Below are 18,863 nucleotides of genomic sequence, written 5' to 3' on the forward strand. Positions count from 1 at the left end.
CATCTCATTCACAACCTTCTTTACTTGCTACTATTGTGCCGCTAATTTTTTTGTATCGCCTACTCTTTTTTTTTTTAGAGCTTGCTCAGAATCACGAGTTTTATAAAAATGCTGAAGTCCGTCCACCATTCACATATGCCTCCCTCATCCGACAGGTAACCGCTTAGAAAGAGTACTGATTTAAAATAAACTACCAAAAAGTTGCTTTATGATCCTTAATTGAAATATTTACCTCAATTTTGGTAATTTCTTAACAGGCTATTCTAGACACACCAGACAGGCAGCTGACTCTGAATGAGATCTACAATTGGTTTACGCGCATGTTTGCATATTTTAGACGAAACACAGCCACATGGAAGGTAAGGAGGAACAATTATATTGCAAAAATCTATAAATGTAGGAAATGTGTCTATTTACACAGATACCCATCATGATCTGCCATGTTGTCAGTGTTTACTGTGGAGTTTGAGCCATAACCATAAGGGGTATATTCAATTTGGGTCGAAAACTGCCGTCTGTCGAAAAGACGGCAGTTTTCGACTTTTTCAGGTCGAATCGTGATTCAACCTATTCAATCCCACCTGTTCGACAAGTCTGGGAATTCGACTTGTCAAATAGTACGTGAATCGGCAGTATAGCTGCCGATTCACGTACTTTTGAGGGAAACGGGGCCAAATTCAACAGGATTTGGCCCTGTGTCCGACCTTCTCAGTCCGACATAAATAAATGTCGGACTGAGATGAGGGACTTTACAGGAGGAGAGGGGGGACAGCCGTGGACATACAGGGGAGAGCAGCGCTGCAGCAGGATGTCTTACAGCCGTGCCTCTCACGGCAGCGTCCACCCGGCTCCAGCAAGTGAGGTCACGCTTGCTGGAGCCGGGTGGACACTGCCGTGAGGTCAGGCGGCTGTGAGACATCCTTCTGCAGCGCGACTATAGCGCTACTCTCCTCCGTCTGCCCGCGGCTGGCCCCGCTGCTCTCCCCCCTCTCCTCCGCTCACAGGTCTCATCTCAATTCGACTTTTTTTAAAGTCGAATTGAGATAGGATTGAATAGGGGTTGCCTGATCCATTCCGACAAATACATGTCGGAATGGATCCGACCCTAATTGAATTTACCCCAACATGTAAATAACACTGTAACATTGCGTTAATATAAACAGTGAAAGCATTGTGTTCTTTCTTATTGTTTGCATGAATACATGTGGCTTTCCAAATGTATTTTTTTTAATTTATCTTTTAAAGGGACATTACCCTAATTTTTATTATTACTTTTACTACAATTCAGTATATTCCATGTGGTTTCTTTTTTTTATTTTCCAGATTGAAGACATTTTTCATTAAAATACTGTTCACTGATTCCAAGCAATAACCGCTGACCTATGTATTGTTTGGATGGGTTAAGCACTATAATAACACTAAAAATAAATAAAAACATGTTTTACCACTTTGATTTAATTTTCTGCAAGGCAAAATGTCATTAGTAGTGTTACAGTTTATGCACAACTTTTTGGGAAGTTTTATTAATTTATTTAGTTATTCTGTGGTTTTATTGCGATAAGGTGTTTGTTATTTACTGTTCATTCTCAAAAATGTCCTGACAGTTTTTACTATTTACTCATATCAAGTGTATTCATTCCTTCTTCCTTCCCTTTCTCATTCTCTTTCTTTCTCTCTCTCTCTCTCTCTCTCTCTCTCTCTCTCTCTCTCTCTCTCCCTCCCTCCCATTCTGTCTGAGCTCTGCTTGCCTGACCCCCTTCTGACCTCTCAAATTGCTGTTAATGTTTTAGCCTAACGAATTAGTCTCTCATCTTCAGCCAGGGCTTAGAATGAGAGAAGGGGGCGCTGCTTTGAAATTGGGGTCATATAATTTGTGTGGGAGCATCAGGAAAGGGTGGTGATATGTACATGCTATTATTAACTCATTGGCAATCAAAATTGCATAGGCTTCAGCTTGTGAGGCTCTGTAAGATGTACAGTACTAGGTTGAATTAGAGGCAAATTAGTTTGAGTAAAATGACACCAGAATGTTTCATATAGATGGCCTGCTCTCACTGTCCATCTATAGCACAATGATGTAAATTAACACACACTTGCAAAGCTGTAAATTAAAGATACTATTTTACTTATTTGGGTAGTACATGGCACTTTTTTCCGGACTTTAGCAGGTAATGGAAACATACACATTTACAAATCTATTTTCCCTTCTACAGAATGCAGTTCGCCACAACCTTAGCTTGCACAAATGCTTTGTGCGTGTGGAGAACGTGAAGGGCGCAGTGTGGACAGTGGATGAGCTGGAATACCAAAAGAGGAGGCCGCCAAAGATGACAGGGTAAGTTCTTACAGCAGTAGACTCATTTCATGTTACTAAAGCTGAGCCTTCCATATTAAGAGCATACATTCAGTGTCAAGTGGCCAGATTACATTTGCACAGAAGTGATAACATCACTACATGAAAGAAGTGAATAAACGATGGATAAAAATGAATGCATGAATATAATAGAACACATTAATGGACAAACTTTTTTTGTAAACCTGATTCCTTTTTTTTTTTCATTCACATTTTCACAATTTTTTAGGGCACTATAGATGCAATTTAATTGAAAATGCTTAAAGGGCCAATGCACATAAATGGCCCCATGTAGTATTGTCAAACAAATCCTCATAAGTCTGCATACCTTTACACAGCTTGATTTGTTTGAAACTGCTTTCAGTTTGCTCAGATGTATGCAGACTAAAAGATATATATTATATAAAGGGGGGGGGGGGGTCACACTACTTAGAAAAATGTAGGAGTCAGAAATATTTGAAGTAATTTCCAATATAATCATATAAGTGTAGATGTGACACATGCAGTCAGATGATAGAATGCCTATATTTCTACTCTGCATGAGTGACAAATATTCCAAATGTGTAGGTTAATCTGTAGAGCATAAACAATTTACATTAACTGAACATAATCTAATTGTTAATTAGTACAAATGACGTTAGATAATATTATATAATAATCATGTGACTAGTAGTGCATTCCACTACAATGTAACATACTTTTACGTTTCCTTTTTTTTTTTCTTTTTCTTTTTTTCTTTTTTTTAATCATTTTAATAACCTCTTGAGCTTTCTCCACCAGTAATTGTTTTGATACCTTATGTGCTATTTATACCACACACCTCTCAGATTGCATATTCATTTGGGTAGGGTTATCTTTACCTACTGTTTCAAGTCTGTAAATGCAATTAATAGGTCATGTCAAGAACTTCACACTGAGTAGCACTGCGTAATATGTCAGCACTTTACAAATAAAAGGAGGATATTGCGCTTAATTTACTTTGTACCCATGAATCACTGTTGTGATATTGTCAGCTGTTCATTCTTAATGATTAAATACTGGTATTGAACGCCAAATAATAGCGGATACACTCTTTCCCTGTATAGAACCTGTGATTGCCATAATTAAACATGATAGGGTCATTTTATTTATATGTTCCGGTATATCCATTTTACGATACTGTACTTCAAATTTTGTTGACCCCCACCACTGTTACTTAAGCAGGAGGCTATTCTAATATCTGTGGCGGTTAGGGCAAGATGTGTAGTCAATATTGCTACAATTTGTCATCCCTCACTTTGGCCATGATATCAAATTTCTGGTCATTGGTGTAGTTTACATCTTCAATGCCTGGTGTCCTGGTCTGATTATAATAAGCAAAGAAACTAATTAAACTTCTAGCTTGGACCCTCTAAATCAAGACAGATACAGGTTTGCTGCAAGTTCCTTGCACGGGTTGGGTACAGGAATCCTACGGTCAGAGGACCGACCTTGGCATTCCAATGGTCAGGATCCCAGTACAGGTAAGTACAAATGTGTTCCCTTCCCATACATCTAGCCTCCTTTTGTGTTAAACAGTTCTTCTTGTCGTGCTGAGAATCATTTTTTGGCGATTTTCCCATCTTATTACAAAACAATGTTAAAATGATGCACAAGCAGATTATAATGATAAAAATTATATGCTGCATGCCTATATTCTGTGTGCGACTGCGGCTGTATCGGCTTATGAAATGTCATGCTACAGTGTTTGCCTGGAAAAGCATTTCTTATACAGATACAGCCAAAATCATACACCGATATAGGCATGCAGTATATAATTTTAATCATCATGACCTAATTGTGCGTCCTATTTGCTTTTGATTTGCAACACAAAATTAGCACAAAAAAAAGACGCTCAGCGAGACTAGAAGAGCTATTTAATGCGAAAGGAGGCTAGATGTAATGGAAAAAGTTGCAAAGACACTTGGCGCTACCAAGACACCTGTCGCTCATGCGTCATGTGTAACACGACTTGTAGCGCACGAAAGATAGAGGTATGTATGTACATCTGTATAGTAACACTCTCCACCTACTTTGTTAACCCTCCCTACCTGCAGCCCAACCCTAACCGTCCTCCTTTAGTGGCCAACTGTAACCGTCCCCCCTTAGTTCCTAAACCTATCTCATCCCATAGTGCCTGCGTCTAATTCCTTTAGTGCCTAACTGTAACCATCCCCCCTAAGTGCCTAACCCTAAGCCTCCCTTCTAAGTACCTAACCCGCCCTCCCCCCGCAGCCTATCCCTAACCATCCCTGGCATATTTACGTTCAGAATGCCGACAGGATTCCGGCGTCAGCATTGTGAGCAGTGTCTGGATTCCAGTGACAGTCTTCTCACTGGTATCAGTATTCTGATGCCGGTATCTCAACTGTCAGCATCCCAAGCGTCTGGATGCCAACTACATCCCCAGCATATTATCTTTTTTCCCTGCTTCATACAAGTACATTTTTATGAACTACTATTTTGTTTACTACAATATAATTTTGATAATAAGGATAAGTGATCCTAACTAGCTAGGAAATAACTTGGGGACAGATTCAATGAAGCCGTCGAAGCGGTAGTGTAATAATTGGAGGGTGACTTCCCAGCTGCAGTTCTATAGAAATAGACCATTAAATATTTTCTAAATGGTCTGTATTTGAATAGTTCAACGAAATATGTCTGTGTATTTTTATCCTGTTAACCTGGGTGCACACTAGAGCACTATCTGCCCAATAGGTCATTTTTGGCCTAATCGAAATGACATATTGGCCAGATCATTCAGTGTGTACGACCAATCTGTACACTCCCATGGTCGTTAGCGGCCAACCGGACAATAATGTATGCAATATAATGAAGGACGGAACATCGCTCTAGTGTGCACTCAGCTTTAGACTTCTCTCCCACCTTGAAAGAAATGTAGTGATTTAACATTGACTTCTAAGGGAATGAGAATACCCAAGCCATGGTAGGAAAATGTGTCCCACAACATTACAAGCTGCCATTGTAAACCAGCACTAAGGGCAGTAGGTTGGCACCAATTGTGCACTAATTTTAACTGCATGATCATATCACTTCCTCAACCACTCAGTAGTTCATTGTATGGTGAGCTCACACATACAGTATTGCCAGGCGTGATGACTGGTTTCTGCACTGTAACCAGACTGATAGCCAGCTACAGACCGTTCTCATTGGAGAGTTTCTGATAAAACTGGCAGTTTGTAGCACATGTTGAAACTTTAGTCATTTTCATGGATATGCAGTTTCTCACCTGTTTAAATATGCATTTCAAAGTAAGGTTCTTACATAACAGTCCTGATGTTTTACACCTGGAGACAACCTTAGACACAGTTGTTTGTGAATGAATACAGTTATGGGCTATCTTTGTCAATAAAGGGGGGGTACACACGGAGCGATGTTCAGCTAATTTCTAAGCAAACTGACTAGGTTGCTTAGAAATTAGCTGAACATCGCTCCATGTGTAGGGAGGGTGGTGGCGACAGCGATGCGCGGTCCCGCGCTTCGCTATCGCCGGTGCTAGATTGGCCTGCATGCAGACACAATCTTAGCAGGTTGCTCATTTCACCGCTGGGTGAAATGAGCGTCCCCCCGTGTCCATCCCCCCCTCGCTCAGCACATCGCGCTGTGCTGAGCGGGGGGAGAGATGTGTGCTGAGCGGTCTGTGCTAAACTGCTCAGCACACATCTCTGGGGGAAATCACCCCGTCAGTATGACCCTTTAAACGTAAAATAAAAACATCTAAACAATGGTTTCCCTTTCAAAGTCAGTCATGCCAGCATAATTATAGGTCACCAGGGCTGTCCAGTATTTTATGCTGAACCTCACAATGCTGACATCTAACACCTGAGCTACACTTGTGTGGAAGTCCTTGATTTTATTACATATCTGACTTCTCTCCTGTCATGTCTGTGAGTTCTCCTAGACTTCAAGGAGAGTAGCATCCTGGATGTTACCAGTGGTCACATTAAGCATTGTTCTTTGATTCTGGTGTGATATAATGCATCACAAAAAAATAAGAGGGGGAGATGTACTAAGCCTTTGAGAGTGATAAGTGGAAAGAAATAAAGAGCTAGCCAATCAGCTCCCAACTGCCATGTTACAGGTTGTGTTTGAAAAATGAGTTGGGAGCTGATTGGTTGATACTTTATCTTTCTCCACTTTATCACGCTCCACGGCTTAGTACATCTGCCCCAGAATGCGTAATGATAATGCATCAACTCTTTTTAGCTGCACAGCAACTTTCTGCACATAGCCACAAAATAACTTTCTGTGCATGTCAACGCATGATCAGTGAATGCATAGCAATTATGTATTATCACAGTCCGCAAAATTAGGAGATGCAATGGTCTGCAATTCCTACAGTACAAACGTCCCCCCTCATTATTGCGAACACATCGCGGCAGTGATTACACGAGGTCGGGTGTGTATAGTTGCACCTGTGATAATGCATTTTCTATGGATCGCTGGCCCGCCGTTTCACCCATGAACATGCGCACACATCGCGCCAGTGAAGATGGACACATCTGTACCTTCTTTTTGAGGCCTTCCCATCAACTTTTTCTTGTTTACCAAGGAGTTGAAAATGATTATATTAATCCTATCCATGACATTCCTTGTACAGCTAGATAAAGAGGTGACATATTATTCTTTGTAACAATATTTTGTATTTATAATAACATACCTCCCAACTTTTGTTAAACAGGAATAGGGACTACTGCGCAGCGAACCAGGGCATGCTGGAAAAGGGGTGTGGCTTCAGAGGAAGGGTGTGGCTTAAATGGAAATGGGCGTGGCTTCGTGGTAAGGCTACGTTTGCGAACAACGCCCCTCGTTTTCCGCCACTGTGGCGGCATGGCCAGCGCTCTGTAAGCTGCTGGCATGCCCCCAGTCCATCTGTCTCCGTGTATAGACGATGTGTACACATGCGCACAGCGTCTATTCACCATTGCTCTATAGTAGAGTAACAAGTGACGGTGAGCCTCACAACTGCCACCTTCCCCCACCTCGGGACATTGTAGGTGGGACAGCGGGACAGTCCAAAAAAACGGGACTGTTACGCGAAAATCGGGACTGTTGGGAGGTATGTAATCAGGGAGCCACAGTTCACTGTGTATATAAAAGTTAGTTAACAAAGATACACTGTAGCCTCATCTGGAACCAAGGAGAGGTGTACAGCTTCCACTAACAATTGGCACAGGTGTCTAATGACAGTGGGGCTCCCCGGACTGTGATCTATATGACCGTCTGCTTGTGCTGAAATTCAAAGTGAAGTGTGTAAATAACAACTTGCTTTCATTGCTGTTTCTGTCTTCCCACATTCTTATAGGCTCTTGCTACTATGAATATTTTATGGATATTATTAGTGGGCTTTGTTTTAAATAATTTATACAAGTCAATTGCTTGTTAGAAATTGATTAAAAAAAAAATGTATTGTGTGTTCTACAATGCGTTCATCTACAGTTCACTGTATTCCGAAAGTGTTAGATAGAATTCATTATATCAACTGAATTTAGGACATAAAAAATTGGCAAGGACTTTGCTGCAATTTTACAGGGGTGTAGTATGTTGTGCCGGCGGTCGGGTTCCCGGCGGCAGGCATACCGGCACCGGAATACCGACAGCAGGACGAGCGCAAATGAGCCCCTTGCGGGCACAGCGCACCACGCTATCTATTCTCCCTCTAGGGGAGTCGTGGACCCCCAAGAGGGAGAAAAGCTGTCGTATGCCGGCGGTTGGGATTCCGGCACCGGTATGCTAGTCGTCAGGAGCCCGGCCGCCGGCAAACTGAAGACCACCCATTTACAGCCCTAAGGGAAAAAATGTGCACTGCCCACTCAATGCTTTTAATGTGGGAGAAAAACATGACTTTGATGCGCTATTCCTCAGCAACCTGACCACTTATCAAAATACTGTGACCTTATTGCACAGCTACATCACACACCTTATTGAATAACACAAGAACCATCAAAATTGGTGTCGTCATTGAGGAGTAGTTGCTCTCACAAAAAAATTACTTAACAGATTAAATGTAGAAATTTGAGGTTTTGGTCCTTTTTTTCAATAGAATACTCTGGTCTAAAATTAAATTTCAGTTTTGTGTGGAGTAACTACACTCCAGTGCCAAAAGGTAAACTTTGGGCCTGTTGTTTAGGCTGTCCAACAGAACTTAAACATAGAATTTGACGGCAGAAAAGAACCACTTGGCCCATCTAGTCTGCACTTTTAACTTGCATGCGCCCAATATTTTTCCATGGGTTAATATAATACATGCTAGTGTGTGTCAGTTCACATCAAACTGTCTTTCTGAAAAAAGTTAATTTTCAGGTACAAGGAGGGGTGTAGTATCGTATGCCGGCGGCCGGGCTCCCGGCGACCAGCATACCGGCGCCGGGAGCCCGACCGCCAGCATACCGACAGTGGCGAGCGCAAAGGAGCCCCTTGCGGGCTCGCTGCGCTTGCCACGCTGCGGGCACGGTGGCGCGATACGCGCGCCACGCTATTTATTCTCCCTCCAGGGGGGGCGTGGACCCCCACGAGGGAGAATAGCTGTCGGTATGCCAGGTGTCGGGATCCCGGCGCCGGTATACTGTGCGCCGGGATCCCGACATTCGGCATACTGAAGACCACCCACAAGGAGAGTCCTTCAGTTTCTGTCAGCCTGGTCTCTTGGACTTTAATATCACCAACAATGTTACAATGCTTATTGGATAACACATTGACATACAGAAATAAAATTCAAAACGGTTTCTTAAAATAGTTTCAACAAAGCTGGTTTCTAATAAGTAAGACTAGGAATAACAAAGAAACCAAACATTTGCATACTTTTTCTGTAATTTCTTTGCCTTTCGGACATGAACAGTTTCTCATTAGCTGACAGATGACCAAAAACTGACACTTTGGGGGATGTTTCTCAAAGCATGGAGAGAGATAAAGTACCAACCAATGAGCTCCTGTGTTTTTTCTTCTTCTTCAAACACAGGAATAAATGTATGAAGCACTGATAAGTGTAGTGAAGTGAGCCAGTGGAGAAGTTGCCCATGGCAACCAATCAGCTGCTCTGTATAATTTTATCGTATGCAAATTATAAATGTTACTTCAGTGCTGATTGGTTGCCATGGGCAACTTTTCCACTGGCTCACTTCTCCACTCTTATCGCTGCTTCATACATTTACCCCACAGTCTGTAAAATAACAGTAGCTGATTGGTTAGTACTTTATCTCTCTCCACACTGTGATAAATATCTTATATAACTATTTTTTTCATTTCCATTTTATCATTTTCTGCTTTGTCCACAACCCACCCACTACTTGTGGCCTGAGACAGGAGGTGAGCTGATTTGCTGATCTGCTTCAATGTTTTCTTCGTTCAAAACCTTTTAGTTAGGACTTCTATAATTAGGAAATCAGACCTGACATTTTGCACATGTGCATATGAAACTTTAATATGTTAGATATATTTTTGAGTGAGATACTTTATTTATTCCTTGTGGAGCTGGAATTTATGCCATCTGCTTATTTTCACTGTTGGGAACACAGTAATAAAAAAATATACTGGATATTAAGAGAGAGTTAAGAGGACCTGCCCAGGTTAACAGGTCAAAGCTGGCCAAGGATTTAAACCACAGTAATATTTTATTTTCCAAACTTCTGATCATACCACAATCATGACATGACACTAGAGTGCTAACTTAATCCTCAGATTCCACAACAGCCCTTTTTGCATAAATACTAATTAGAAAACACCGTTATCTACTCTTATTCTAGAAGTGTATCTGCATAAATGCTATGCGATGTCAGCAAAAGGATTATTTACTTTGATATATGAACCTTAAAAAAAAGACACAATAGAGACTATCAGAAAAATACTTTTAACATGGATTCTCATTACTTTGCCACAAAGGAAAGACTGCCGGTGTAGTTTACTACAGTAGGTGTATCTGCTAGTGTATAACTTTAAAATAAGGTCATGCATCATTCTTTAGAAAAAGTGTGTCAATATTGTTGTATAGAGTTTGATTGTGTACCACAAAGTAAACATTAAATGCAGCTGATGTAATGGCAAGCAATTCCAGCAGATGGCAGCAGAGATACATTTCTTCAACAGTGCAAGTAAAATAGAATATCACACTGTAATGCTTTTGAAATTCAGTTTTGCTACAGGTGTAGTTATTTATATAGTGCACACATATTCCACAGCGCTTTTACAGAGAATATTAGGCCATTCACATCAGTCCCTGCCACAGTGAAGCTTACAGTCTATATTCCCTATCACATGTACACGCACACACATTCACGCTAGGGTTAATTTTGTTGGGAGCCAATTAACCTACTAGTATAATTTTGGATTGTGGGCGGAAACCGGAGCACCCGGAGGAAACCCACGCAAGTACTGGGAGAATATACAATCTCCGCACAGTTAGGGCCAAGGTGGGAATCGAACCCATGACCTCAGTGCTGTGAGGCAGTAATGCTAACCATTACACCATCCAAAGTTTTTTTCCACGCAATAAACTTAGCAAAATTAATCAAATTATTTTTTCTTTTTAATAAAACAAATCTGTTCACTAAACGTTCTGTCCTCAGGTATCTCTAAACACATGTAACCATCTTTCCTTTCCTTTTATTTGCTGCAGAAGCCCAACCCTGGTTAAGAACATGATTTCAGGCCTGGGATATGGAGCCTTAAATGCCAGTTACCAGGTGAGATAAGACTTTCAGGTCAAGGTCGATTTACAGCTGACAAAACAGATATTTAAGGTCCGTACACACTTAACGATAAAATGAGCGACGTCGCTCATTTTCCCTCTACTTGAGCGACGTCGCTCATTTTATCGTCAAGTGTGTATGCCGCCAGCGACGACCGATGCGCGGCCCCACGGGTCGGCAACGATCGTCGCTGTCGGTAGGGTATGCATGAAGGATGTGGACTGTCCACGACCTTCATGCAGGGCTGGCGGGGGCGTGACGTCACTGAGCGATATGATCGGTCATATCGCTCAGTGTGTATAGTCGGCCGCCGGCAGGCCCAGGAGGGGGAAACATTAGACGATGTCGCTCACAGAGCGACATCATCTAATGTGTATGGGCCTTTAGTCAGCTGTTTTGTAACACTATGGAAATCTCTTATTTACAGTAATAGGATTTGTTTTGTAAATAGGCAAGGCTGCCATTAGGGGGTTACAGGAAGTCTGACAGGGAGGCCTGTCTGTGTTGGTGATAGATGCAAACAGCTTCTTATTCACAAGCATAGACCTCCTCTCTCTGGACTGGCTCCTTTCAGCATATATTTCCACCCTCCAGCTCTCTGCCTCTCATCTCAGAACTTCCCCATGTGTGCCTCAGCCCAGCCTCCCCATGATTGACTTTGCCTTTCCCCATTCATTAGAGTATATTCAGTTAGTGCCGAGTTTTCCGACATTCAGAAAATCTGCACTAATGTATTCAATAGCGGGCTTTTTCGCCCATTTTTTTATCCAAAACAGATCCAAAAACTGTCAAAAGCCCGTAAATTCAACAAAACACGTGGATTGGTGGCGCATTTTGTCACATGGACTTCATCAGTTCTGAATATTTGATAGCTTATTTTAATTTTCACTGGTGCTATACATTGTTAATCACCCACTCTGGTATATAAATCTGGTTTTGGTGTTAGTTAGTTAGTTGCTACCCTTGATGTAGGTGCAAATCATGGCACCGAAACGGCTATCAGGTCTTCATGTCATATCTCAGTTGAGATGAATATAATTGTCATGCAGCTTTTTTTACTAATTAGACCATAATAATTTGCAAAAAGTATTTATTTTTCATTTAATGAGGTGTGCTGGCTGCCATGTTTCTTTGTTATGGTTGAATATCATATATTATGACCAAGCATGACCCCACTCGGGGTAATTCAGACCTGTTCGCTAGCAAGCGATTTTTGCACTGCGGCGATCAGATAGTCGCCTCACACAGGGTAGTGTATTTTAGCTGTGCAAGTGTGCGAACGCTTGTGTAGCAGAGCTGTACAAACGGATTGTGTGCAGTCTCTGAGAAGCCCAGGACTTACTCAGCAGCTGCGATCACTTCAGCCTCTCCAGGACCGGAATTGACGTCAGGAAAGCTCCCTGCAAACGCTTGAACACGCCTGCGTTTTTCCAAGCACTCCCAGAAAACGGTCAGTTGACACCCACAAACGCCTTCTTCCTGTCAGTCTCCTTGCGAACGCCCGCGCAAATGTATCCTACGCACAAACCCATCGCTGAGCGACAATACGCTTTGTACCCATGCAACGAGCCTGCTCATTGCAGAGCATACGCATGCGCAGTTTAGACCTGTTCGCCAGCTGTACGAAAACGCAACCTATCGATCAGTTTTGAATTACCCCATCAGTTGTTTACAATTGTTTTTTGATCTTCATTATAATTTGAGTCTGTGGGTCTGTATAAGTGCTTAAAAGCCTGCTGACATTCAATTTATTTTGCAGTTAACTATAAATATATACGTTATTTGCAGATTCATATTATAAATTTCCCTGGGAAAAAACAGGTTCTATCTGATGCTTATAAAGTGGCATAAATTCTTCTATTCTCATTGTGGTTTCAAGGGTCACAATTTGATTTACTATTTATAGTTTGTTATACTATAGCCTTTGGGGTGTGGTTCATAGGGTCGCCCACACTTAGGTCGACAGTGTCTAGGTTGACAGTAACGAAGTTGACACCTAAAATAGGTCAACACAAGCATTAGGTCGACAGGACAAAAGGTCGACATTAGTTGTTTTGTTTTTAAATTGGTGTCGTTTTCATCGTAGAGTGACCGGGAACCCCAATTAGTGCACCGTGTCCCCTCGCATGGCGCTGCGCTTGGCACAGGTTACCGTTCCCAATTGTAGTCCATGTGGATCGTAAAGTATGAAAAAGTAAAAAAAATGTGAAAACTCATGTCGACCTAATAACCATGTTGACATAATGCATGTCGACCAATAGTGGTCGACCTAAGTGTGGTCGACCTGGAGACCAGATACCCGCCTTAAAATGGTAATTGGGTGCAACATATACACAGTCGAGTCACATTATTATGACCACCAGCTAATTGCCAGAGTAACTGCTCTGTGCCACATGGACAGCAGCTAGACTGTCTGAACTGTAATCTTAGACACATGACTGGTAGCCCTCAGGTTCATGTTAACAATGAGCTGCTTACATTTATAGCTGACGTTTACCTCTCACTTCAATGGTACGTTGTGCTCAGCAGTTTCCACGACTGTTATTCGCAATGGTGCTATTTGTACAGTCACGATGCACCTTCACCACAGCAGCATGTGAACGGTTCACAAACTGCCGCGTTTCAGAACTACTGCCACCCTTGGCCCGAAAGCAGATAATCATCCCTATTTGCAAGTTGGATTAATCGCACCTTTTACACATAGCAGCAACGAGTGATATGTGTGCAGATGGCCTATCGCACACCTTATATACCCACCAAGCCAGCACATGATACAGAACGTACTTCATGGGCTATGCACTGCCAGCATTGAATGTAGGAGGTGGTCATAAAAATGTGATTCAAAATGTGTATTTATTTGTAATTGCTCAATGAATGTAGATGTGAAAATTACTACTACTATTAAAGTTATGTTCAATCATTTTAATTTTGTAAATAATTTTTTACCTTTTTATAACAGTTCTCATTTCCCACCCAGGCTGCACTCGCCGAGAGTAGTTTTCCTTTGCTGAATAGCCCTCCATTGCTTAACAGTTCTGGCAGTGGCCTCCATGGTGGACATGATGATGTTACAAGCACCGGAGAGCCTGGAAACAGTAATGGTAGCAGCCCTCGCCTGTCTCCCCAGTACAGGTACTGCCTGCTTTACATCTGCTCCTGATAATGGAGAGTCTGTAGTGTTTATAATGCTTGGGTTTCAGGGCAAGCTACATACTTATATGTTGGTTTTGCACGACTAAATGGTGATCTCTTTTGCACTGCAGTCAATCTGTTCATGTCAAAGAAGAGCCAGCTGAAGAGGACGTCAGACCTCGCTCTCTCTCAGTCCCCAGTCAGAATACAGTGCTGCCAGAAGACCAGGACTTGGAACCAGAGACAGCTATGGAAGAATTGTCCTAATAACTTCAGTGTCCCAAGTGTTACCTCCCTTGCCCCAAAGTCCAGCACTTCCATCAGAGACCAACTTGAACCTCCACGCAAACCTTGTTCAATTGAAACTGAATGAGACTTGAACATGGTTAACTATCATACCTTGGGTCTTCCTCATTTTTGCAGCACTTCACTTCAGTGACTTATGGACAGAAGAGGGGTCCCACATTCCTTTTCACCCCAAACAGATATAGCATGGGCACTGATTCTTTTTATGGCTGGATATTACCAGGGTGGGGGGAACCACTTCTGTGTTATTAACCCCACTGCACATTATGGAAAGTATGGACTCCAACTGTCTTTAGGAGCATGCCTGGACCTCTTTCTTCGCCCCACAATGCATGCAGGGCCGGGTGTCCTTCATCAAGTCCCCTTTACTAGCTCTTTTGTCTGGTCATTTCTGAAGGTACCAAAAATCCAGACTTTATTTATTTTGCTCTGCTTGTTTCGGATAAATGTTACTGCTGGCATTCCTCACACATACATGTGAGCATATGGTACGTACACTTACAGATGGGTGCACCACATGAAGCATACACGTTCAGCTCAACAGACACTCATTTTAGACAAATGCACACATGGGGGACTATGAAGAGCAATGTTGCTTGTGCCTTGAAAGGGATTTGTGCACTGCAAAATAGGACAAATGCTGCTTCATATGTGTACAAAGTTTGTGACCCATCTGGACTTGCCCTGTCTTCAAAATACTTTTACAAATATTTTTTTGTACCTGTAAAATATATAGTTCCATGACTGGTGCACATGAAAGAACTGTGATTTTCAGTTCCACTCCATACCAGTGTCTAATGCCCTTTTGTTAAAAAAAAAAAAAAATCTTAAAGTGTCAGTTCATCAGTTACAATCACAAGCCACTTATACTCTTACTGTGTTATATAGAACTACAGTGTTACATGACAGGCGGGATGACTGCAGTCTGCTAAGAATGTTTATGTTGTTTGGGACCAATTCTGTTGCATATCATGGAACATACATTCCAAGTTCACAGGTAAATTAAACATACCATGTTTGTCATATACACCTTTACTTTTTTCCATTGACATGCTAGTTGGTTTTATATACATACTCTTTATTTACATATACTGACACTGCCTATTTGTATACATTTTACAAACACTGCCCTAGCACATGCATTGTTCTTTGCAGTGACAGTATAAACATACATAGTACATTTCTTTCTTCAATAACTGCCCTTTTTGTCACAAAATAACTTACCCCTCCTGAACAAGTGAAGGGCTAGTAGACAGACCCTCCCTCCTGTGTGCTGCATCCTCCTCCCCTTCCCTGACCAAAGATACCTCTTCATGCCAAAAAAACCCCAAACCACCTCTCACTTTGGCTTTAGATTCCTGGAACATGGAATGAAATATGGAGGTCACTCTAAGCCAAAGGTCCTAGTGTATCTGTAACAGTCACTAAGACTGTCACTTCCCTTCCCTGCTGGAGTTTGACCTCTCCTCATGCTGTATCTCATCTGTCTGTATACATACACTATGAGGCTTGGTGTCAATGTCAATAGTAACTGTCATGCACTTTGTGCGGAAGTCTGTTGACTGAAAAATCGACAGTGTGATTTTTTCTGTGTGGGTGTGTAGCAAGAATCTAAAAAGTATTAATTTTGAACATAGAGAATTCCTATAATAGTGTGAATGGTGAGTGTGTCACACACATTGATAAGTGTGTGCAGTTACACTCTGTGAGTGTGAACTTCACTTGAAGTTAGATTTTTTTGTGACTGTTTAGTGTGGGAGTTTTCAAGTTTGAAGGGTACACACACTTGTGATTAGTGTAAATGGCACTGCTTGTATACAACAATGGGTGAGAGCAATAACACTGCAGCCCATACATTGTGTCCTTTCCTCTGGACCTGGCCCTGTGTTGTGTCACTATGCTGCTGGTTGGTGGGAGGAGAAGAAGCAGAAATTGTTACCTCATTGGTGCTGTGGTCTCGATATAGCAGATCCAACACTGTGCCGGCTTCACGTGTGCACCTGGTCCAGATTCCTTGTGTACAATAGGTTCTAGGTGCATGAAACAAACATGTATGGACATTGGCATATAAAATGCAATAAATATAATTCTGCCACATATCCTGCTACTTGTGTAAACGAAAAGAAGTGATACATTTGTAACAACTGATGTACATCTGTGTGATAATACCTTAAATGCACTGCTGAACAAACATACTCAAGTTATGGACAAGCTGTCTCAACTTAGAATCACCAATTCCTTATTTTTATATTTTGTTGATAGAAGGATCTAAACCCTGCAGTTAGCTAGTAAGTGTAATAGCACAAACCTTATTATTTAATTATTTTTAATAGTGAAGGTTATTTTATGTTTGGGTCATAACATCATGGTGCATATTACAAAGGAAAAACTCTATAAGGTTATTTGATTTTGAATATTGCAAATATTGAAGGGTGTATTCTGCAGTAGTATAAGCAGCATTAACAGGGAGGGGAACTGATATGGTAGGGAAAAAAAGTAATGGAATTGGGAATATAAAGACAGATTGTGTTTCTCATCTTGAAATAGAAATAGTCCATATGCTTGGAGGAAAAGCAGTCTTCCTGAGAGTCAGAGGACCTAGCCTTGGGGCGTTGCATTACTGGGCCCCAGTAATGCAACGCCCCAAGGCTAGGTCCTCTGACGCTCAGGAAGACTGCTTTTCCTCCAAGCATATGGCCCGATTCTCAGTCGGATGCAACAGTGTCTGCGTGTTTTGCCGCTGTAACGTCTGCAACTATTTGTTAATGCTGTTACAAAGCCCTTCCCTTGGTGTATAGCCATATGTCTGTTTGTGCATGGACTGAGACACCCACTTTGAGCCTCTTTAGGCACCCAAATACTGTCTGGTGTGTCTTTAGATGCCACCATCGGTCACTTCGACACTTTCACCAACCCTAGGCTCCTTCAGAATAATGGCTCCAGTGTGAGCGATAAAGCTTCTTTGTAAGCAACCACTCAATATCTCTGTACAACTGATAAGCCACGCCCCATGCCACTACCCGGGAACACCCAATACATTTCTAATATAATTAAGACACCATGCAAACAATTGGGGCACACCTGCGGTGTGACTTAGGCACTTGCACAGTACAACAACCGCTCCACTGTGACATGTGTTATACATGAAAATCCGAATCAGGACCTTTTTTCAGAAATCCTCTCTACATGTTGCTTAATAATCGTGGTCCAATTGCTTCATGGAGATAAGAGCTTTAACAGAATGAGAATGGAACTCTTCTAGTTTCTAATGTGTTTAGGCATCAGTGATACTTGCCAAGAATTTAAAGATTTTGATGTTTAATCATGTGTCAGGAAAAACAAATCATGAATGGGTGTAATGTATTCATTACTGTATCTGGGGTTTATGGTAAGGTGGAAAAACATTTCAAAGGAGCACTGTGCAAAAGTGTAAGAGTCTCAACTGTCTTAACACTATAGAACCTCCCATCTCATTACATTAAACTTTTGAAGTATTTCTCTTACAACACTGTGCGGTTTAGCCTCATTTATGGCATAAATTAATCAAAAGCGAGGGAACATCGGGATTGCCTTTATTATAGGTGGCTTTTATGTGTGTTTGAAGACTTTATTGTTTTTTTTTTTGTAGTTTGTGTAAAGTGATTTTTCCAACCCTGTAACTTTTTATTTTTGCTACACTAAATGAAATTTTTCTTTCCCATTACTTTTCAAAACTAGGATCAGCAAACGCCTAGTCTGCACTGGCCCAAATCTTTCTATCAGCCGGTGTAAACAGGCTGACAGCCACCAAAGAGAGCCTCAGCCACTTTGTATGGCACAAAAGACCTCCTCTCCATGCTACTATAAATAGAACCTAGCTTGCTTGCTAAAAGAAAATATAATTTTTGTGTAGACAGTCACACTGTCTTGTCTAATACTCAAGTGAATCTTGCATTTTTGACCTCTGCTCCCAAAAGCCTGTTAGTCATTTAGCCTAAAATACTGCTGCCAACATCTAACGTTTCATTTGTCTCTTCTGAGGTGAATAACATCTTTTCTGGCTGCTTACGCAAACCTTCCGTTCCATAAAGTGAATAGCGCTAATGCTATCTCTGTTGCAAGCCTTTGAGAGCTTTATAGTAGACTTCACTGTGCACAAAGGATTGGCTTAGATGGAAGCTTGTTTTATTAAACCAATCTCTTAGCAATTTTTAAAACAAAACCTGACATCATTGCAAAACATATGAACAAGTCCAAATTGTCTTGCACTAAATTGAACATGTGCTTATGCTCCCTCTCTAGATTTTGATTGAAAGTGTGTTGTGTATTGTCACAATGAATGGTTAAAAAAAAATGATGTTGGAAAAGTT

The 18,863-nt window shown here is 41.5% G+C and overlaps 1 protein-coding gene and 1 long non-coding RNA gene across 11 annotated transcripts in view; one reads left to right on the forward strand and one right to left on the reverse strand.

Annotated features, from left to right (window-relative positions):
- FOXP4 (forkhead box P4) overlaps positions 1-16,613 on the forward strand; it is a 306,545-nt gene extending 289,932 nt beyond the window's left edge. For 7 of the 9 annotated variants that reach the window (XM_063955044.1, XM_063955045.1, XM_063955048.1 and 4 more), the window contains 6 exons: positions 79-155; positions 258-359; positions 2,214-2,335; positions 11,004-11,070; positions 14,036-14,208; positions 14,340-16,613. In XM_063955044.1, the coding sequence (XP_063811114.1) occupies positions 79-155; positions 258-359; positions 2,214-2,335; positions 11,004-11,070; positions 14,036-14,208; positions 14,340-14,475 (677 nt within the window). In that variant the 3' untranslated portion in view covers positions 14,476-16,613. The remainder of the gene's footprint in view (positions 1-78; positions 156-257; positions 360-2,213; positions 2,336-11,003; positions 11,071-14,035; positions 14,209-14,339) is intronic. The other 2 variants (XM_063955051.1, XM_063955050.1) reach the window with 1 other exon arrangement.
- The window catches only part of LOC135042760 (uncharacterized), a 159,042-nt gene that overhangs the window by 79,741 nt on the left and 60,438 nt on the right, over positions 1-18,863 (reverse strand). For both annotated transcript variants that reach the window (XR_010235846.1, XR_010235840.1), the window contains exon 3: positions 16,454-16,544. This is a non-coding gene — a long non-coding RNA (uncharacterized LOC135042760). The remainder of the gene's footprint in view (positions 1-16,453; positions 16,545-18,863) is intronic.

Source organism: Pseudophryne corroboree, chromosome 2 (assembly GCF_028390025.1).
Source record: "Pseudophryne corroboree isolate aPseCor3 chromosome 2, aPseCor3.hap2, whole genome shotgun sequence".
Classification (NCBI taxonomy): domain Eukaryota; kingdom Metazoa; phylum Chordata; class Amphibia; order Anura; family Myobatrachidae; genus Pseudophryne; species Pseudophryne corroboree.